The following is a 22,825-nucleotide window of genomic DNA, read 5'->3' on the forward strand; positions in this document are numbered from 1 at the left end:
ACCTACAGAGACGCTAGAAAAGGCATCCAAATGACAGCAGCTTTCATCCATCCACTCCTCTCCTGAGGTCCATTTCTGCTCTGAGTGCAAACACTCTGAACATTTAAAAAAAAAAAATTCAAAAGAGGGCAAGAAGGACATGAAAAATAGTCTCCTCAAAATACAGAACCAGGTATAAAATACCACATGGGTGGAGCAAGCTAACGGGAGAGATAAAAAGACAAAAAAAGACAGTGAGAAATCAGGTGGTTTCTCATCATTTTTTTCCTGACATCCCCTGTCTGAGCAGATGACTGCAAGATCTTTGGAGAGGCAGAGGAATAATGTCTGGCTCTGTCAAGATCCCTCTTTATTCACTGCGGTGAAGGGGTGAAAAAACATCAGGTCTGATAAATGATTCATGGAGCCTTTTCTTCTGCTAATCTGTAAATAAATTTTAAAAAGCAGCTTCTTTTTGATTAATATATTCTGCTGCTCGTAAAAACATGTCAGCCTTTAAACACAACACAGGCACACTCAGATATCTCTAGTGTTGCTGTCAGTACTTTGAAAGCCCAAGCCTGGCTCCTTGCAGAGTGCAGGGACGGAGGTTTTGCTGACTTACCTCAGCTGAGGATCTGCCCCTCCGATCCCACGGCACCCACGGCGAAGCCTTACCTCATCTCGTGCTTGCACTTTCGCCGCTCTGTTTAGTCAGGGAGAGGGTAATGTCCCAAAGATTTACAGATATGAAGGCCAGAAAGGACCTTTATGGACATCTCATATGACATCCCGCACAAGCTCTAAATCCTCTCCTCCTCGTTGCACGAGCACTCTCTGAGTGTGCCCATTTTACTGTTGCTCTGTGGCAGACGCTTCTTTTCACACGCTGCTGGAAACAACAGAGCAACCCTAACGTGCCCATTGCCATGGCATCGCATCCCGTTCCCTGCATGTCCTCCTCAGAAGCATCTGCTGGCGACAGGCTCCCGCCTGCGAGAAGGAGATGGATTTGACCTGCTGTACCTAACCCTCAGCCCCTGGTAAACTGGGCCCCACCAGCAGGTCTGGGAAGGCTGTAGCTGCCGTGGTCCTCAACGCAAAGAAACCTGGCCTTCCCCGGACAGACGGCACTGCTGGTGGTTATGGGTACTTTCCCCCCTTACCACCACCTATCTTGGGCTTTCTTTTTTTGGCCTTCTCTTTTTTTCTCCCTTTTCCATTCAGCAACACCGCAGGTGTGGACACACTCAGGCAGCAGAGCCCTGCTGCAGCCAAAGCACCTCTTCCCTTTCAGTGGGGAGATGTTGGGTTTCTCCCTGAGCAGATGGGGCTTGAACTATCTCATGACCTTTGTGAGTGTGGACAGGGAAAGAAAGAGGGAAAAAAAAAAAAAGCATGATTATACAAGGACATCTTTTATTTCAGTACATTCAAGACAAAAAGAAAAGAAAACAATTCAAGAACAGGATGTACCTTCAACTCAAGGCTTTATCTCCCCTGCCCCTCTCCATTGTCATCTCTTTCCTTTTACAATCAGAAATTGCATAGAATTTGTTTTTTCAATCAGAAAATTAAACTCATCAATGTAAAACCCACGTCTGTACCAAGCAGAGGGTGAGCTGCTGCTGTTGCTAGGGAAGTAAATATTTTCCTTGCACCAGATCCAGGGCTAATGGTTTTCTCAAATGCTGTGCGGCATCATCGCTGCCAGACAAGGGCTGTAAGTCACCCTCAAGGCTGAGGGTGCTCCGTGGGTCATGGACAAGGGGAGCTCACGAGCCTGGGGCAGAGCTCGGAGTCACTTGTTCGGGAACTTGCAGAGCACGGGCCATGGATGCTTTGGGGAGCCACAGTGGGCAGCAAACCCCACCTCCCTCGGCTGGTGGGAAAGGGCAGCCTTCCCCAGCACACCCCGCTCTCACCTGCTCCAGCCTCACCTTCCTCAAAAGGCTCCCCCCACCCACACCCCGAAAACAGAAAGGAAAAAAAAGCAAAAGATAACCCCAGAAACTAAACAAAAGACACAGAACCCCTGAAATTCCAGGCGTTTCAAGGCCTCTTTGAGTTCACTGTGTTCGTTGGTTGGTTTTTGGCATTGCAATATATATATATCTATGTGTATATATATATATTTATCTATATGTGTATTTTAACAACTCCTCAAATGGACTTTCAGCAAATGCTGCTTCTCACGGGGAGCGTGTCCCATCCCTCCTTCCCTCCCTCCATCCACCTGCCACACTCTGAAAAGGAAGAAGAGTTCAGCACCTGAGACCTGGTGCCTTGGAGACTAGGTCCTGACGTACCCAAACAAAACCAAAACAAAATAATGACTCCTCCCTTCCCGTCCCTTATCCGCGTCAAATAAAAAGACCCTCCCCCCGCCCTTTGAGAACATCCCCCAGTTAAGTCTATGTGATGGGGAGACGGCGCCAGCGTCCTTTCTCCTGGCCTGGGGCAGAGAAGCTCCAAGTTCCCCTGGGTGGGCAATACCTGCTACCCCAGTTACCCGCCACGTCCCTCCTTCCCTCCTCGGAGCCAAGCGGTGGCACGGGGACAACCGCTGGAGCCAGGCCGGCTGGAGGAGCTCGCTCCTTCTGTGTCGGCTTCAGCGAGACGCGCGTCCTCTCGGACGCCGAAACCAAAGCTGTCCCTCTGTCCAGGCCCACGCGTCAGCCCAAAGGTCCGCCTTGCTCTGGAGAAGCTGGGTAACTGCTTTTAATTTAAAAACAAGTCGACATTGTACAAGTCCATGTTCTGTAAAATGGAACAGGACCCTCTCAGCCCACCCCAACGCCCCCCCGCCCCAGCGTTACTCGGGCTCGCTGCTGTTGGTGGTCTTTTCCCACTCCAAGCTCTCCTCGCTCTGGGCGGGCGAGCCCGCAGACGGCCGTGCCCGGAGCCCCTGAAACCTGCGGCACTCGGGGCACACTCGGATGTGCGTGCACCCTCGGGCAACCAGGGCAGCTTCTTGTGCCAGTCTTTGTGCCAGGGGATCTGGCTCGCCCCCACTGCACAGCTTGCCGTTGCTGAGCGTGGTTGTGCTGCGGGCTCGGCGTTCCTCTGGGATAACGGGGCGAGTCCGTATCATTCCCCCTCGCCTCCGACGAGGGTGGAAACTGTCCTTGCAGAGAATGATGTTGCGCAGCTCCGTCACCATTTCTTGGCACACCGACACCTGGAAGGCAGACCCGAGACATACTGCTCACCTAAGTAAGCTGCGAGCCCAGCAGCGCTGCATCTGCTCTGGATTCTGATGCCAAAGTGTTATGGACTCGGTCGTTAATCTGGCCACTGGATTTTGAAACCAACGCTTGGATATTCCTGCTTGATTTAGCACAACAGATCGCGCCTCTTGTCAGAGACCCTCCTGTATTCTGGATCCCCAAATCCACATGAGACCCAAACCCATGGCAGGTTCAATCCTCAGATGATCCCGTCTCCAGGAAAGGTACCTGGACATTGTACACAGCCTTGATCCCTTCAAAAGCCCTTGGAGCATCCCTACAGCCTAGGGATCTTAGTAGGAGTGCATGAGAAGCTCCTGCACGTCAGACCCTGCCCAATGCACCTAGCCTTCTCATTCCTCGTAATGCTCATCTCAGCCTGGGTGTGTTACTTGCTCCAGAGCACTGCACTGCAGAGCACCCCGCCGATAGCAATAAACACACACTATCCCCTCAGGACGCTTTCAGGTCCTACCTCTGACTGTTCAGAGTGCCGAAGGCTCCACAAAAATTCCAGCATTGCCATAAAAATTGCTACGATTAAGCCACAGATGAGCACCACGAAGATTCCACCGATATTCTCCATCCCCAGGCCTACAGTAAAGCAGAAGAGACAATGCTGGGGAGAGGCAGACACAACATAAATTGCAAGCATCGCTGTACAGAAATCCCAACTCTTTGCTGTTTAGTTGGCATTGCATATACCCAGCCAGGGACCAAAAAACACATAGCCAGCACTGTCCTATTAATAGCTAACCGCATGACTCAGATGGCAAACTGGATGACTTGCAATAAGTGCACGATCGAAGACGCGTTCTCAGAAATGATGATTTTGCAGATAAACAGCAAGTACATTGGAGGGAAGTACAAAGCAATTTGTGGACAAACTGAAAACAGGGGAAAAAAAAGAGAGATCAATCGGGCACATTAATCCCTGCAAATTATTTACCCAGCTCTAGTTGCTTTGAACTTCGCAAAGGCAGATGAGCAATGTTGTTAAAGAAGCAGAGATGAAGAAGACAAGAAAGGGCTTTAAAGGAAGTTGGCACCAAGAAAAGCTCCTTTGATTGCATTACAAAGCGCTGGTGAAAAACGATTACAGCTGCTTGTATTGCAGTAGCAAGGAGAGGCTCCAAACAAAACCAGGACCCAACACTGTCTGGCACTATACGGTGACCGAGGGGGGTCCCTGCCACCCAGAACCTGGTTATGGGTTTGGTGCTCTCTTCCCAGCACCCTCTGGCCCATGAGGAGGAACCAACTCCTTCCATGGGAAAACTCATCTCACATCCCTTGGACATACTGCTTGCAACAGGATGACTGCCATCTCTGCTGATCGTAGGAGCCATTCAGCCACCCCACGTTTGTTCACCCCACAAATGCGCACATGCAGGCAGCCTCACGAGGGACTAGATCCCACGCACAGCAGCTGCCAGCCCTGTCCTACACAGTTTCCACTTCAGACAGCTCGTCAGTTGGAAGGAAAATCTACCCCTCAAGGACCTGGCCTGAGCTTTCCGTGTGCCAAGGCTGTCACCCCGCTTCCCACTGCAACCTGTGTCCCCAAAACCACAGCTGGTGCCTCTAACCCGGCGCCGCAGAACACGACCCTGTGAGGAGCCAGGGAGCAGCACCGGCCTCGGCACACGCAGTCCGAGAAACGGCTCTTCTCTTCTGTGCTTGCTGGTTTTTGGGTCTCAAGTGGACTGGGCCGCTGATTGGATTGATTACTAAAAAGCATGTGGTGCTTTGCACCGAGGTGACTGTAGGAGGCCATTACTCAACAAGAACATCTATAAAAATCTTCCTCTCCCCTCTGTAACATTAAATCAAAGTGTAAGAATCAATGATTTATTGACTTAATCTCTGCGTGGCTTTTAGACATAAAATCTCACCAAAATCCTTGTAAATCGCTGACCTGTTTTGTTCTAAAACTTAGCAGGTCACATTTCTCCCTCCTCCTCCGTCATTCTTTTGGCACTGCCTCTGGAGCAATCTAGTGACTCGGTAAATCAGCCCTTCGCAGAGAGATGCTCCCACTAAGACAGCAATTGCAGGGCAGAAAACACAGACTGCAGTTTAGACCCAAGATAAAGGCCATCCTCTCTTCCCAGCAGCTCTCAATTTTGAATTTAGGGCCAGTGCTTCTCTCTACATCCTTCTACCATTCTACTGGGGCGCCACCTCAGACACCAAGCTCACCTGAGAGATATTTCCTTCCTCCACATACACATACCACCAGGCTACAGCCTTCCTCATTTCCCAAACTGAGAAATTGAGCCATGCTCACAAAAAAAAGTACATTTCCAGTTATTTTAGGCATAAAAAGAAGTATCTAGGGGATGACTCTGTGCAAATCCTCCACTTCAAGGCTCCACATACACTTATGCACAGGGTTTTCAGAAAGATGTCATCTTTATCGCTCGATGAACAGGCTCAGGACTGCAGGACCGCACCACACCCATCACCATTACATAGTTCCCTGCACTGAGGCTGCAGAGGGCACAAAACAGCAGAAAAAACTTGTCCGGGGTCACAGAGCATGCCAGGTAGTGCCAGAAACAGCCCAGGAGCCTGCTTCCCAGCCACCCCCTTCCAAAGCCATCTCCAACCAGCCCACGGACCAGATTCCACTTCAGAGTTGCCTTTTGCACAGTCCAAGGAGGAAATGACTCCCATGTGCCTGCTCGCCTTCAAAAGCAACTTCTTTAATAGCTTATCACCTTGCCCTGAGGCCTGATGTCTTGCATGGGGACAACACCTTCTGCCTCGAGACTAACAGCCCAGGCTGCCCGTGGTGCAGCACTGCCCAGGAGGGAGCATGGCTCACAGGTCACGTCCAGCCTAGCTCACAAACTGCCCAGACACACGCCTACTCCTACTGCAATGTCAGGGAAACAAGAGAGCTACCACAGACCCAGCTTGGCTCTCCGTCTCTGCTCTCAGAAAGATCAGAAGACTGTCCTTTCAATGGGGGGACCCGCTGGCCTCCCAGAAAGCACTTGCTGAGGAAAGGGCGACTGCCAAAACTAAAAAATGCAGTAACTGCGTTAAGCTGGCAACTGCTGTCACACTGGGACATCAGTCTAATGTGGTAGCTTTTATGGCAATTTGCATAGCATTACCCAAAAGAATTTGCTCCTCAGTTTACAGATGTACTAATAAAGTCCTTGTGTCCCTTCCCTCGGCTGTTTAAAAGGCGCTTTCACTTGGAGCCATTAACCAGCGGGCCTGTGGTGGAGATCCATCTCCCTTGAAGGAACCCAGGATTTTGGTCTGATCCCGTTAGCCATCCATTTTCCCATGTAATGCTGCAGACATTCATTAGAAGCTAATTTACCCTCCATATGCCTCCAATATTTGTCATTTGGTTGTTCCCGCTATCTTTGCCCCAGGCAAAAACACACAGCATGAGGCACAGCAGAGCTGTTTGGCTTTCTCCTTGAATTGTGAAGGAAGGAATCTCAGGTCAGAAGAAGGGGAAAAAGTAATTTTCAGGCAGAAAACCTGGCAGCGCTCACGTGCAGATGGATGTTCATCCTTGTGCTGCTGGCGAGGATGCTTCTACCGCCTGGTCCCTTCAGCATGCCACCGGAGAGTGGCGTGGCTTACCTTTGGCTCTGTGGTCCTCCTCTTTGGGGCACTTCCCTCCTTCCCACCATTTCCGCTTCAGGATCTCCAGGCGGTTGTTCTCTTGCAACTGGAGAATGGCCAGGTCGAACTCATCGCGAAACACAGAGCCTGCAACACCAAGAGGTACGCGGTAAGGCACCGCCTCGGCCCGCCTTCCTCCCCACCACGATGCCCTGCCAGTGTGCCCAGCTACAAAAGCTCTTCTGTGAATGGTTTGGAAGGGACTTTAGTCCACGTAAGCCCTTGAAACCTGCAGCCTCCCTGCTGGGACCGTCAACTGGGACTGTCAACTACTTCATGTCACTTGCAGATGGTAATTTTGCCTGTCCAAGACCCACATAGGGCATTTAAAGAGGTCCATTACAAGGAGGAACTTTGGCTTCATGGGCAGGGGCTGAACAGGCAGTTCAGCATTGACTGCTGCTCCTCCAGACCACTGAGGTCCCTCTCCTGTCATCCCGCCTCTAACTTCAACCTTGCTCTAACGCTCCTTCCCTAAAACTGGTGCACTGCAACAGCACCAAGTTCAACATACACGCAAGCCTAAATGTTCTTGGGTAGAGGAGGCCCAGTCCCGCGCTCGGTACTGAGCTCTGCTGCAGTTTTCATGATGTCTGCTGTCGGAGATTCCGAAGCAGGGCCGTGGGAAAGACCGCAGCTCTCCTGGTAACTCTGCACTATTGTCCCAGCGAGCAGCTTTCTGCTCTTCTTATCTGCTACAGTTTCACTGTTTAACAAGACAATGTCAGAACAAATTTAGTCCTGAAAGTAAGGATTTGTACTCACGATCAGGTTACTGTGACTTTACAAGCTGACGCATGTTAGCTAAACTATAGTGACTGACTGTGTGATGGTTCTTATGCAATTCCGCTTAACTTTGTATTGCTAAGTGCAGGTGCTTAAAGGTCAGGAACAAGGCTTCCTGAGCCTTCGAGACTGGCCGAAAGATCAGCCGATTGCTTGGAATAACAAATACTACATCCTTTTTCTGTGCCGCCCTGGGAGATGATGTTCTGTTGCTAGCTCTCATATTTGAAAGACAAAAACCCTGCATTTGTTAAACGTGATTATTAACTGAGATAGTCACTGAATTGCCCAATTCTCTGTCCTGGAGTTTTAAGAAACATCAGCTGTTAAGAAGCTTGTGCTAAAAACTACAAGAGTTGAAACAGTATTACTTCTACAGCACTTTGAGATAAAACAAGGAGCACAAAGCGATTCAAAAACACTGGTTCAAAAGGGAAACAGTCAGCAAAGAGCACATATGCAGAAAATAAGCAGCAATTTTGAAACATCTTTCACATGAATTATTTAAAGAGCCGCAGTTGCGTGTCACATGGCTCTGGAACAGAGCAGGGTCTCGCACATCTGCCTCTGAGCAGTTCAAATGTATTTGATTTTCCTCCTGAGACAAAAAAAATGACCCTGGGCAGAGCTGTGAGACGTGACATTGGCTTTAGAGCCGGTTCAGCCTTTCAAATGCTCCGGTCCTCTGCCGACAGCTGAGAAGGACTAGAATTTTTCTTCACTGCCTACCGACGGGCATGCCAATCCCGTAGCCCTTGGTGTCCAGAAGGCCCCCGACCTGCGTGAGGTTGCAATTGCGCTGACGATAATACTCGTTCATGGTGGATTCCAGCAGGAAGGCGTAATTGGAGTTCAGCACGCGCGCAATCCCTTCCTCCGTGCTCTTCACAAAGACGCTTGGCTGCTTGGAGTACATGTAGTTCCACATCCGCTGGTACGTCTGGTAGCGGGAGTTCTGCAGGAGAAAGGAGGCAAGCGCAGCTAAGGTGGGAACGTCCTGCTGTTAACACAAACCCCAAATTAGACACCACTATGAAAAGGCCACAATGGGGAAAGGAGTCAAAGCAGGTCTGGTGCCAGGTTCAAAAAGGATTTAGATGCCTAACCTCCATTTATTCCAATGAGATTTAGAGGCCCGAATATCTTGGTGGATTTGAGACTTTGTTGGCAAAGCTGGGCATGAAATGCATGCCTAATTCCAATAGGTTCCAGCAAAGCTCTCTGCATAAATTCAAGTTTAGAAAAACACGTATTTTCCATAACAGTATATCAAAAATACACAAAAAAGGCAGAATAAATAGCTTGTGCATGGCTGATTTAAACCACGGAATTCTCCCTGTAGAGCTCACACCCTATCGTCTCTCACCGTAACCTTGTGCTTATCACTTCACCAGCAATAGAGCCAAACACCGTCACCCTGAGAAGGGCGCTGGGGGCTGCACCAAAGTTCTTTGGAGTCTGCTGCTCCCTGAATCCAGATTCTGGTTCACCCCCTCGTAAGGCTAATCAAAATACCTGCTTAAGAGAACTGGAATCTTTTCATTGACTGCAGTAAACTAAAGCTCAACTAGCCCCAAATCCTCAGACTTTGTTGGTGGTTGAACCAGAGGCAAATGGATCCCAACATAGTTTAAACATTGCAAATGGAACATCTTTCGCTAATTCCTTCTCTGATACCAGCGACTCCAGCACCCGCCAGGCAGCGCAAAGCCACAGTCGGGTTTTTAAACTTGAAAGCCTTCCTGAAAAGAACTGAGTGAGTGCCTCGTACAGAACCACCTCAGTCACTTGGGCACTGTTCAACTCATTTTAGATGTATCGTTCTGCTTAAAAGTAGCTTTATGCCAAACCCTTAAGGGTGTAAAGTTGGGCTGAAAAGCTCAGGCTTACTCGAGAGATTTCTCGGGCTTCCCAATTCAGTTCAGACTCAGAGGTGGGAAAAAGTGAGAAAAGCTTTCTCTCCCCTCAGAATTTCAACAAGTAATAAATAAATAATCCTCAAGCAGTTCTTTGTGCATTCAGAGCACTGCAGAAAAGATCCACTCATTTATTTCCCTTCTGAATAAAGCAGGGAAGATAAAAATTAAATTGGGCTAAATGGCACGCATAAGTTTGCATACACTTGACTTTTTTGTGTTCGGTGCCAATGACCACACACAGACTCCAGCACTTTGACATACACTAGCCTACCTGGGGTTTGCAAACATTTCTTTGCTTACCCAACCTGAGGAACTCTCTTGTAAAAGCTGAAATCACATCAAAACCGCATAGACAGCCATGGAAATTTGACTGGAAATGCTCCTCTCCTGAAGACTGTATTGTGTCTTCGCTGTGACAGAAGGATGCATACCACTTTCCCACCCACGCGGTGACACTCCAAGTGTTCAGTTGCTTTCTAAGCCCAAGCAGGAAAATCTGCTCCCCCAGGGTCCAGCACAGATGTCCTGACCCTAGTCCTCCAGCACCCCAAGAGCATGCCAGCCGCTGTGTTAGAAAATCCTGCCTTCCCTGTCCTCCCCACCATTCATCCCACCGTCACCCACTGTGGATCTGCCCGGTCCTGTGCAAGCAAGCAGCCAGCAGTCTCTCCAAAGGTCCAGAAACTCTGTGCCAGAAACTGGAATGAAACAGCCACGACAGGCTGGGGTGACTGATTAAATCTGATTAAAGGGTGCCCTCTGCACTCCCTACCCCGGGTTAGCAAAAGAACGGGGTTTACTTGGAAGAAGGTCATGCTGGAGCCGCCGTGAATGGTGCCGTACTCGATGGCTGTCTGGTCAGCCAGGTCATCTACGGATTCGATGGGGACGTCCATCCGCTGCACGGTGAGGAAGGCTGCCAGGTTGGCCGTGTAGGAGGAGATGATGATCAAGGTGAACGCCCACCTACAGAAAGGGGAAGGGAAGATGGGGACTCGAGATTTACCCACGGACTGAATCTGATCTCCATCTCCACCCTCCACCTGCTTCTGCCCAGAAAAGACCCACAGAGAAGCCTCCCTTAAGAGGGGGGCTGCCCTCCTTACCAGACTCCGCTGACACAGCGTGTGGATAATGCCTGGGGGGCAATGGTGGAGCCTTGCTGCATGAACCCCCCGACTGGGAACCACAAACTGTTGCCGAGAGAGTACTGGTTCACGAGAAGATTGCATCGGCCTTGCGAGCAGGGGTGGGGGCTGTACCACTCATACGGCGTCAACCTAGAATGACAAGAAATGGGTAGCTCAGGTAATTCACTGGGAAATGAGGAACTTTGGAGAAAAATAGTAAAAAAAGAAAAGCTGTGAAGCCCTAACTCTCCTGCAGGCAGATTTTTCTGAGGAGGAAACTCTTTGCTGTCAATTGATGCCCAGGGCTCAGAGCTGTATGAAATGCTTGCTCTAAGGCTCAGACGCCAGAAGCTTTCCTGTAAAGATTTGCAAAAGTTTTGAGAGGCTCTGCCGAAAATCTGGGCATGGGCTGGGGGGAGACTGGAGCCCTGTGTGCAGATTTGTACCACAGACAACCACAACAAGAATTCCAGATACACATGGACTTGATGTGAAACTGAAAACAAACATCTTGGGTTGTGTTCCCTGCTGGAGAATGAGCACCAATGGGAAGTTCAAAAGTGAAGTGTGTGAGACCTGACTGCATGATACCACCAAGAAAAAAATAACTGCAAATGGCTGCTCTGAGAAGGTCTGATTGCCCCAGCAAGGTCTAGGTCCCGGATCTAGTTTGAAAACAAGTGCTGGTGTTTCAAAGCATCACACACTTTCATCGCTCACAGGGACAGGACAGAGGTGGAACTCTGAAATAACTGCCAGCCTGTCACGGAAGCGGCTGTAGCCTAGCTCTCATTTTTTGCTGTTTCCAATCCTCAGTTCCCTGGTTGCTAAGAAAGTCTTCTAATTCCTATTCTGCAGTTCATTATATTGCTAATGGTTAACAAAGCTGGTGCCTGGGAGGGTCATTTTGGGGATACTGCCAATACAGCTGCAGGGCTCTGCCAGCTTATGCAGCATTTAACAAAAATCAGGTGTTTATTTTCATTTCTGTGTCTCCTACCTCACTGTGATGCCAGTGAAGTGGAGGCTGTTTCCTGAAGACTTTCTATGGTTGGATCAAACACTGGCAGTAAAAAAACTGCTCTGGGAGAGGCTTCTGCAACTCACAGGGTCAAAAGCTCCTTATTGCTGAGCAAAGCAGAAAACAGCGTCCAAACCTCCATCTCCAGCAGGAAGCCGTGTAAAGGCAACTTTTTGGAGGATCATGTTTAAAACATGATGAGGGGTCTAAAGGGGCACCACATCTCAGTCCACACAGAGTACCAGACTGCATTATTCAATGGATTCTTCAGAACTACGCTTCTGAGGCTCTAACAGCATTCAGAGGAACCACTAAAGCCCTGTCAGATGACAACTTCATCCATGCCAAGGGACCCAGTGACAGCACAGCTCCAATTTTTGTAATGAGAATTGAGTATTAACCATGTCCTGAAACAGCCTTCAAGCCCTGAGCACGTCATTGGTACACATTGCCAGGACACAGCTCAACTCCATCTGAAAAGGCCCGTCTATGCCACCAACGACAAGCAGTTTGTTAGGAGGTCAGGAAAAACAGCATCGGAGCACGGACCCTGCGCCTCAACAGGAAACACGCTGCAGACAAGCACTCAGTGATGTATTTTAAGGCTGATTTAAATTAGTCATAGGGAAACGGAACTGAGAGCTGTCAAGCGAGGCTCTGCACATCAACCAAGAGGCTGTTGAAGGCTATTAATGAACTTTCTTTTTCTGTACACACTGGGTTCTACAGGGCCAGAGGAACCAAACACCACTACTGGAATTCTGGAACTTGCGTTAGTATCTCTGAATGCATTTGCTGGTACCTGCCAACCTCCACCCTTCCTGCTCAAGGCAAGTGCTTGGTTCATCTGTTGCAGATCAAGCATCGACAGGGAGCAGCCCCACGTGCACAGCACCAGCCCCGCTCCCAAACCCCCTCCCCACCCTTGCCACGCAGCTCTCGGCGCCCGCACCCACTGCTGTGGCCACGCTCACTCCCAAATCACAGCACACTGCCCACCCTGTCGCAGCCATAGAACCATAGAATCCTTTCGGTTGGAAGAGACCTTTAAGATCATCAAGCCCAACCGTTAACCTGGCCAGCCAGGGGCTGCCGTATGCATCGGTGACACGCCTCTGCCGACAGAGTCCCCAGTCCCCAGCTGGTGGAGGACAGGGGGCTTGGGACGCTTCTGTCCCCCTTACTGCACCCTCCAAACTGGTGACCCGGAGGATGTCCCCCTGCCCAGCCCCTCACCATGCATCCCCCCCCGGGTGTGGGAGCGTGACGCTAGGTGGCACCTCGAGGAAGGAAAAGGCACTGCCAGCCACATTACCGAGCGACCAAGAAGAGGACGCAGCTGACAGCCAGGTAGGCGAGCAGCATGAAGAGCCAGACGCCGGGGGAAAAGGGATCCAGGAACGAGAAGTAGCCAGGTTTGCGGCCCTGAAAGGGAAACAAAAAGGAGTTTGAGCTGCTTGTATTTCTATAAATTAAGTAGTCCATTCTGAAAATGACACAAAGAAACACACGTGCCTTGATGCTGACAACTGGTGGGAGCAACAAAGGGAAATAAAGTAAACGCGGCTTTGCAAAAGCCTTGCAGGGGAAACAGGCTGCAGCAAATGCAACAAATGACCAAGTCCAGCAGCATCTCCCCCCTAGGATTCATCTCCTAAGACTATTCTTCTCCCCACCTCTGCCACTTTTGTTCCTCCAGGCAAACAAAGAGCTGAATGGACAGAAAAATCGAGATAATTGCAGGGCTCTGCCCCCCCCAAGGCAGGATGTGCTGCACCCCTCGCCTGCTCCCCGTCTGCAGCCCTTGGCCACCCAAGCAGGCTGCCCACCACGCTTGCTGGGCAGGAGGGGGCACCCTCCTGAGCAGGGAGGTGGCTGGGATCCTCTGCATGAAGCAGAGTGGGGGAAAAAAATATTTTCGTGCAGAAAAAGGGAAAAAAAAAAAGTTTGCAATATTTCTGGTTTTCTTCCTTCAGCCTTGAAACATTTCTTCTCTACAAAACTCAATCAAATTATTACTTTTATCTCAGGGAACACGATATTTTTATCTCCAGGATGCGTCAGAATCTCCTGTTTTTTCTCAGCAAACCACCTTTCCTTGAAAAGTAAGGCCAGACTGCAAAAAAAAAAAAAAACCAAAAAAAACCAGGCTGATCTTCTCTCAAAGTACCTTAAATTTTTACAAGGACACTGCTACCACTGAAATCCCGTCAAATTTAGCAAAATACATTTCTAGGAGAAGGACCTCAAAAGCTGAACACCTGCCGTTCTGGTGAGCCTACTTCTCCCACCACCACCAGCCCTGCGTGTGCAGCCCCCCTGCAGCACAGCCTTCTCCAGGGTGGAAAGGGCAGCCACACTACTTGTCCTCCGAGCACGCTCAACGCCACCATGGAGGACATGAGGAGAGGTCACAGGAGCCCGTATCCTCTGCCCCGAACCACAAAGTCAGTCCTGGCACCACAAAACCTCAAGCTCTACGTTTTCCCCAAGCACCTGTAACCGGGAAGTTCCCCACGAGTCACAGCTCCTGCGAAGGCTTTTATTGTAAAGCCAGAGTGGAAACAGCCTTTTATCACACTCGGCCAGGCTGTCAGCGTATTTCTTACTGGCACCTTGCTCTGTTGTGCGCCGAAAACGTCTATCACTGTTTGCTCAATGCAGCCCACTCCAGCAGCCGTTTCCCAGCACTTCCAGCACGGCAGCTGCTCCGCTGTAGTTTGCTCACTTTACACCAAAGCTGCTGCCGGGGATCAGCTTTGACACACAGAGGACTCATTTCCCCCTAGTCCACTGCCTTACCCTGCCCGTCTGTGACACCACGTAAACTAATAATAGTAATAAATAACACCTAACTTCAATTGCCATAGGAAACCCAGAGCATCAAAGACCGGAGTCCTGACATTTTAGAGCTGTGCTTAATCCAAAGGTGGTGGATAATTTTCTGGTTTCACAAAAGTCCCCACAAAACATAGCTGCTTTTTCTTTTTTTCCCTTCCCCAGACTCAGAGCAGCACTTTAAATTCCATTTCCATTAAAGAACACTGTTTTACTACTGAAGTATGCCTAATCTTATGCAAAACCTGAATTTCACAAGGTCTTGGTAGTTCTTCCGAAGACTAAATTGTTGCTAGAAAAGGCAATAGTTGTTGCACAGAAATCTTCCTCTACTAAAAATATCTAGGATACTGTGATATTCTCAGCTCCAGTCACCAGCTGGGACCGTAAAATCTCAGAAACCTTCTACAGCAAACTCTGTCCTTCACAAAATGAAGAACCACCACACCGTAACATCCTATCTCTGTATCCTTAAGGACAAGATGAGTTTGAGGTTGGGATCTACATTAGAACTTTTAGAGAATCTGGCTTATTAAGCTTTTTAATAAATAGATGAGTTAAGAATCAGTGGTTCAGACCATTCTGCGTCCATTTTCAGATCAATTTAAAGTCACTTGCCAAGCAAAGGTTCAGGTCCTCCTGGGTGTAATTCCAGAGTCTCTCTTTAAGACAAGGTCTCTCTTCCATGCCCAGGTATCGTACAGTGCTTGGTATAAGCAGGTGAGGTACAAACAGTGAAAGACACTACCTTCTTTTTTTGTCCTTTTCCCTTTTTTTGGTCTATTGCTGCTGTGTTCTGCTTTTCCTTATATTTCTCCCAGAAACCCAGAGAGAGACAAATGACTGCTACAGCCAGCACCTGGGCTCCAACCAAGGGCATTCAGAGACACAGACACTGCTGGAAACGACACCCCCAGCGTCCCGGAGGGACTCACATTTCCAGTAACATCCTTTGCTCACCTTGCTGGAGCTCCTCTTGCTAGTTCAGAGAGGTGAGACAGTCTCACGCATCCGCAGGCTCCAAAGTGTGCTCCCTCTGCACTTCTCGCTCATCCCATACAGAGGATCACGGACTTTTCGATGCCAACGGGAAGGCAAAGGTAGTGATCTCAAAGCTCTTCTGCGACCACATGGCTTTCCTGGATGCCCCACAGGCCCCTGCTTCCCTTTTTCATCTAGAGCTAAACTGGCGCAGCTGCCTCTCTTCTCCCACAGGTGTTTACACACTCAAGAATGAAGCGAGGCAATGGGAACCTGCAAGGTGTGGAGGGCACCATCTGCCTGAGCAGATCATCCCGGGCAGCTTATCCCTGCCCGGCGTCCCAGAGCTGGCAGGAAAATCCCAGGCACTGGTGGTGCCTTGGCTCTTACTCCCTCGTGAGATGCTCCTGTAACAAAGTTCCTTTCTGTAATTAAGGCCTTGATGATGTCTTCTGTATGTTTCTGGGGCAGTTTGTCAATAAATTACGCTCATTAAGGAAATTGCGTTGGAAGCTTTAAGTCTCAGGCTTGGCAATGACTCTCTCCTGTGACTTTACAGTAGTAGTAGTTCTGGTTCTTTTCAGCTACAGTCATTTTCAGGCTGCTGCTACATATTCTTTTCATTCACAGTTGTGGATAAGAATAAAGATATTCTGTTCCCATGGAGGGCACAAACTCTCTCTTATCTGTCTGTTTTGAAGACGGGAATGACAATATCTGGAGTCTGTCAGATATTTTTAGCCGGTCCCAATACAGCTTTGTTAATTGGAAGAGCTATTTTTCCTGGAATGGTAATGTTCAAAATGTCCAATAATCGATGAAGGCCTCCTGCAAATCCTCAGATGGACGCAAGAGAGATTCATTTGCCCTCCTCTGTCATTCCTGGAAGTTTTCATTTTCAGATAGAGAGAACCAGTTTTCTGGGCAGGTACCCATGACTGAAGAGTCTGAACGTGCAGGACATCTGGGAAGAGGAGGAGGAGCAGAACTATATGGGCATGGATCTGGATCCACCCGTGTTCGGGTCCATAAGACACCTCACACCCTGCCTGCCCTGCACACACAGAGCCTGAAGGGACCCCAGTGCTCTCCAGTTCCCTCTCACAGAAACAGTCGGCCCTACCTACACCATTTCTCACAGACATTTCTCCCTGAAAAAGGCAGGCAGGAGAGCTCGCTTCTGGCCCCGTAAGTCAGAAGGAAAGCAAGAAAACTCAGCCTGGCAAGGCAGAAACGTTGACGCGTGCTAGGCGTAACTGCGGTCATTTGGTCTCACCAAAACAAAGAGTGCACATTGTAGGATGACCACGTCTGATCCAGATGCAGGTCCAGATCCCTCCCTCTCCAGGGTTCTTTCTCTGCAGTCTATAAGCAAAACCCAAGCACAGGCAGCTGGGAATCTTGAGGCTAATTTGGGGTCACCGGATGGTCCACAACCAACAGGGCAACGCATACCATGGTCCTGGGCATGCCTGGGCCAGCGGTTGCTCCATCCCTGCTCCAGGGAAGCGGGAGGCTTGCTGGCAGAGCAGCAAGGGTTGTCAGGAGGGCGCTCAGCTCCTCTCGGCTCCTCTGCCTCGGCTGTCAAGCCTCCTCTGGCAGGAATGAAGGAGCTATTCATTTGGTCCTTCCCATTTCGTGTCTCTTCTGCAGCAATCAAGTAGAAACACTTCAAGCCTCAGTTCACTTGGCCTAAACTCAGCTATTCCAGTGTACTCACCAAATCTACATTTTCTCATCTTAAAGTAGAGCACAGTAAGGACTTTCAGGGCTGATGGGCCAGAATCATGTGCTTGATAGTCCCTCACTCCCTGCCATAGAGGCAGGTAGGTGAGCAAAAGCGTGTGTATGCTACACATAAACCTGACTTTCAACATCCCTCCGTGCAGAAATGGCACGGGGCACCTTATTTCAGCCCTCTTCCAAGCAGAGTGACTGCTCAAGGACTCGTGATCCATCTCCTGCCTTCCACAGGTCCCACCAGCTGGTCAGAATGGGAACATAATAAAACAAAGCAAGCCTTTTCTCTTAGCAGCCTGCAAGTCAGAAAGCCTATTAAGAGTCCCCGTGTCAGAAATCCTTACTTGATTATATCACAACAAGTGAAATTGAGAAAAATGACAGCTCCATTTAAAGCTGCCATATTTGGTTATGTGTGATAAGAGACACGCACTGTGGTGGCGGGGTGGGGAGGAGAAAGGGGGGAGAAATCATTTGCCACCGGAGTTACATGGAAATTAAAATAAAATATCACACTGGGAGGAACCCAGGGTGTGGAGGCAACTCCTCAGCAAGAGATTCATTTGTGGTTATTTATTAGGCTAGGTCTGATCTGCGCTGTGATTAACACACGTCAGCTGCAGGTTTTGACATTGCGGAGATGTTTGTGGGGTGGGGAAGGGAAGGGAGGGACTGGAGCAGAGGGGGCTGTGGGGCTGCCTTCCACTGCTCTGCAAACCACATCCTTAAAGAAAAAACAGAGCAATTAGCTATCTTGCCTGTCCTTGTTAAATAAATATTTACCAACTTAATTAGTTAATTGCTGCACAGCGCTCAGAATCTCTCCTCGAGCTAAGCAGGAAAGGTCTGTGCAAAGAGGGGCCAAGTTCTGTGGAGGGAATAGGGGGCTCCGAGCTTCCCTGCCAGAGAGACCCCCCTGCTCTCGGGGAGGGCAGGAGCCCAGCCCACCCCTGCCATCACTCCTCGTGGCCTCAATGCAGCAGAGTGGGGCTCGTTGTGGGGTGACTTGACCCGGGAGATACCCTGCGTCTCCCTTGCAAGCCCCCTTGGGTCACTGGGCAGCTCCCCCACTCAAAGTCCTAACTTGGTCCTTTGTTGGGCAGCTGAAGACCAAAGTCCTGACCGACGGCAGGGAAGTATTTGCCCCACGCTTTTTAAGACTGTAATTATTAATCCTGTTCGGTTTGGTAAATACCTAAAGGGCAGGCTGGAACATAGCTGTGTTGCGTTACTCTGGTACCAGCACAAGCAGCAGATGGTCCCTGCCCTGAAGAGCTTACACTCTAAGTAGATGTGTCAGACACATTTCTATCGAGCTCGCGCAGAGGCAGCAGCAAATGCCTTGCACTTATAGAGCAGATCACATGCAAACCCTGCACAAATATTCCTGTGTTTCCTCTGGAGGGAGCAACATCGGCCTCATGCTGTTCAGGGAATGATGCCTCGTTAAGGGACTTGCTGAAGGTTATGGTGTAAATCAGAGGCAGAGCACGCATGGTGCTCAATCCCCAAACCTTAAAAATGCATGCGAGAAAGCAAGAAACTCAATTATAGTCCCAGACAAGAGATACTAGTAGAAACACCTCCCGATCCAAGGGCAGCTGGTGGTGTGAAACAGCAAGAGCAGTGGGGATGGGCCAGTTCCATTTGATTTCCCGGTGTCTGACCCTGTTTGATCAGTTAAGTCATTGATCCTCAATTCCGCACGTACCAGAGGAAACAGAATTTTAACTAGATTTTAATTACTTGTTTGTTCTTGGCAGGAGCCGCTCAGCACAGGGAGATGTATGCGCAAGTTTGTTTATGTTCATACCAAACGCTGCATCCTTAACAGCCTCGCGAATGGAGCCGGGGGGCTGGGAGAGGCAGCTTTAATTGTCCTATCCTTTTGGCTGCTATTGTTGAGCTGACGGGAAACCAAGACTGTAATTCACGTCGCACTCGGCACCGTGCAGAGCCCGTTTCCAAAATGCAGATTGGGAATAACATGACATCCTGTTGCAAAGGAGCTGGCTGCCAGAGCTCGCCTCCTGTGACACCGGGAAACCGGGGGCTTTGCCTGGCTCATACGGAAAAGTCTGTCCTCTCCTCTTCTACGAGAATTTAAGACAAGGAGTGTTGTCTAAGCAAAGACACGACACAACGCCCTGTAGGTACTTGCACATGTGAATCCCTGGGCAGATTGGCAGCCACTCTGCTCCGAGCCACCGCCTGACCTGCCTTTCGGGCAGCCATGGCTAACCACACTGCTGCTGCTGGGGTCGCAAAAGATTACTGAACACAGCAGAGCAACAACCAGAGATAGCTGCCAAACAACAGTGTGCCTCCCTTCTCGCTCCTCCCGAGCCAATGCAGGTGCAAGGGGGACCGAGAGCACCTGTGCAAGGCAAGGAGCACCCTAAGAGAGTAAGGAGCCATCCTTGGGCTGCAGGGCCCGCCGATCTTTAGGGTGAACAGCTGAGAGGAGGCAAATGAGAAGGGCTGAGAGCAGAGAAACAGAGCCCATGCGGGGCATGGAGCTAAATGCCCACGGCGGAGTTCAGCCTGCCGCCCTGCCTGCCCCCCAACAGTGCCATTTTGCCCTTTTCCTGCCTGTGATTAAGAAGGCAGGGGACTGATCTGCCTGGAGGGCATTTACAGGAGGTCACCACAAAGAAAGCAATCCCAGCTATCTTCCTGGCCTGATCTTATTCTCAGACATGAGAAGGCAGCAAGTCCGCACACCATAGGGGCTGGGAACACGGCTGACATCAGGGTATTTGTGCCCCAACGCCAACTAAGTGCACCCATAGGTGTCCTAGCAGCCTCCCAGACGGTCTCCCCACTAAGTGCAAGCTGATGGTGGCTCCAAGCAGTCGTGGAGCCACTCAGCCACGCTGCTGGGCTGCTGCACCCGTCCAGCCAAGCCTGCCCTTCGCACGCCTCACCGCAGCGGGCTCAAAGCCACGCTAAAGCCATCCTATGGCTTTCGCTGGGCCCGAAGCAGAACCAGACAAGCTGACATCTACCCACGCCTCCCCTGGTAGCACCGATCTGACAGGGCTCTGCTCATGGCCCCCTCATCACGCCTGGAAGTGCTGTGTGCCCAGGGAGGATGGGGAAGGGGAGCCAACAGGGACGGGGGGGTTAAACAACAGGAATCAAATCCACCAGGCTGATACAAGGCAGAAAGACAGAGAAAAGAAGGAAATAAAGGTCGAGCACATTTGCGTTTAAATAAGAAACCAAAATATTTTTACGAGTCATTCATTTTTCTTCTATAACTAGGCACGTTTGCATGCAAATAATGGAGGGACATAAACGGTTATAAAATAAGTCTCTTACCATATGAACTCGGTAGAGAATGCTAATTCCCAAAGTCATGAACGGCTTAGAGAAATCAATCACCTTCTCCCGCTCCGCAGTAATCGTCAGCCCCGCCACGGCCAAATCGGCTTTCTGGAGAGAAAGGAGAACAGAGGAGATCAGGACGCTGAGCCCATGAAGGCGCGGGGCAGGGAAAGCAGCAGAGCTGTGCTCGGGGCCACACACCACACCAAATCCCGGTGGGTGGATGTCCCACCTTTCCGGGACAAAGCGCATTTGCCGTGGTGCAAAACCCAGGCTCTGTGGGAATGGTGGGAGTGTTGCCGGTGATGCCCACTAGTTCAGACTGTGCTCCCTCATCCTTCTCCCTGGTTTCACATAAGCCCTGTTCACACACGCTCCAAAGTTTAACCCACCTTGTGCTCTGGACCATCTTCCCCATCTTTCCTTTCCTCACCTGGGCGTTTTTATCTCTATACTTGCAGGTTGGAAAAGCACAAAGCTGGCGGTGGGGAGCCGGCTGTGCTAGGAGCTGTACTAACAGCCAACAAAAGAGCAGCCCCTGCCCCCAGGTGCTCACAGCCTGATTGCCATCTCTGCTCCTTGAATGCTTTAAGACCTGGCAAAACAGGGGCCATCGGGGCAATATTGTACTAATCTAAAGAAAATACAACCTCCCCCTTCCAAAAGCCCCGCTGAACACAGCTGTCCCCTTCCAGACAAGGCTGTTACTTGCAAGCCCCATAGGTAGGAAAGCATGACAAAGCAGCACCATTACCCCTGTGCCCCGAGTCACCAAGCCTGCAAGCCTGCCAACCCCAGACTTCCAAAATTGCAGATCGATCTCCAAAAAATTCAGAGGACTGCCATAAAAATTTCCAGATTGAGTTGCAAAGCAAATGAGATTAGGGGAAAAAAAATTAAAAGAATTTCTTCCAGTGTTAATACCCTTGTAATATAGATAAGGGATTTGAATTTTAAATATTATTTTTATTACTATAGCTCTTTTAATGTCTGTAATTGCTTTCTGTAAAAATGAAACTTCCTCCATTCCCTTATACATTTGTTTGCCTGCTTTGCAGGATGGTGATTATGCAAGTGGAAAAAGAGAAGGGGGGAGAGAAAAAGAAAAAAAGCTATTTGCACTTGCTGTCCCTAGGTTTCATAAGGTCTGTGCAGAAGCCAAGGCACCATTGGGCCTGAAGACCCAGTAAAATATGGAGCTTATCTCCCCGGATCCATGCGTTAGTTGCAGATACACCACACAAAAGCAAATTTGTGGGTGCATCGCTCTTACCATGCTCTCTAACCCTGCTGCTCGTGCATCGTTTTCCTTAAGAGAAAGAGGACTAATCGCCTCCTGGCAGAGCTTTGCTGGTGGGTCTTTCCTCCCCTCTGCCCCAACAGACTTCCCCGCTTAAAGGCAGGATTGGAGGAGCAAAGGGCAGCGCTGCTGGAGCCCGCAGGAAGAAGGAAAGGAAAAAGAAAGACAAGGTGATCTGCAAACCTGCCCAGTAAGAGGGGGGTCATGGAGAAGGTGATATTTCACAGTCCATGCAGAACTGCTTTACTGGACAAGCCCAGTGCCAGATTTTTGCAATTGTTTCCAAGCAGCTATTACAGATTCCTAGGAGGTGCAGGCTGGAATGAATTATGAGCTGGAGAGAATTTCTGCCTAGCCAGACAGTTACCCACAGGATTTTTAAAAAGCACCAATAATCACAACGTGGTGTGTGAGCAGTTGAGCCCTATGTAAATACCAGCAGATTACTAAGATGGGATCAGTTCATCTGTGGAACATGGCATGTGAGGAATTTTATCCACAAGAAAAGCCTAAAGCTTCCTAAACCCCTCTTGTCTATACTTAAAAGGGTTTGCAGGTACTACTGTCCTGGGGAGAGCTCTCCCAGCGAAGCCCCTCGCGAGATACACCTTATTCTAACAACAGATTTCTTTTCCCAGTTCTCCAAACTGAATACGATTCTACCAGCAAAGTTGTAGACTAAATAGACAGTAAATATGCCACATCAAAGGTGCTTCACACAAAAGCTCTAAGGACGTTTCCATTCCCATCCAGGGGCCAATACAAAGGTGCTGCTGAAAGGAGCAGCGCAGCCCCCAAGGTTTGCCCAGCTCAGTCACCACCCCTCGCCTGTCCCCACCTTCTCGGGGTGGGACGTGGATGACGTCAGGGAACCTGTGCACTCCGGTCGTTCCCCCAGCTATCATCCTTTGGGACCC

At 49.8% G+C, this 22,825-nt stretch overlaps 1 protein-coding gene across 7 annotated transcripts in view; it reads right to left on the minus strand.

Annotated features, from left to right (window-relative positions):
- Positions 1 to 1,381: 1,381 nt before the first annotated feature.
- The window catches only part of GRIK4 (glutamate ionotropic receptor kainate type subunit 4), a 205,180-nt gene continuing 183,736 nt past the window's right edge, over positions 1,382 to 22,825 (minus strand). For 5 of the 7 annotated variants that reach the window (XM_074561102.1, XM_074561103.1, XM_074561104.1 and 2 more), the window contains 8 exons: positions 20,603 to 20,716; positions 13,035 to 13,144; positions 10,675 to 10,848; positions 10,369 to 10,534; positions 8,379 to 8,604; positions 6,822 to 6,950; positions 3,685 to 3,803; positions 1,382 to 3,160 (listed from right to left, as the gene is read on the minus strand). In XM_074561102.1, the coding sequence (XP_074417203.1) occupies positions 2,795 to 3,160; positions 3,685 to 3,803; positions 6,822 to 6,950; positions 8,379 to 8,604; positions 10,369 to 10,534; positions 10,675 to 10,848; positions 13,035 to 13,144; positions 20,603 to 20,716 (1,404 nt within the window). In that variant the 3' untranslated portion in view covers positions 1,382 to 2,794. Of the gene's footprint in view, positions 3,161 to 3,684; positions 3,804 to 6,821; positions 6,951 to 8,378; positions 8,605 to 10,368; positions 10,535 to 10,674; positions 10,849 to 13,034; positions 13,145 to 20,602; positions 20,717 to 22,825 lie in introns of those variants that run through there. The other 2 variants (XR_012584065.1, XR_012584064.1) reach the window with 2 other exon arrangements.

This window comes from Larus michahellis, chromosome 17, assembly GCF_964199755.1.
Source record: "Larus michahellis chromosome 17, bLarMic1.1, whole genome shotgun sequence".
Classification (NCBI taxonomy): domain Eukaryota; kingdom Metazoa; phylum Chordata; class Aves; order Charadriiformes; family Laridae; genus Larus; species Larus michahellis.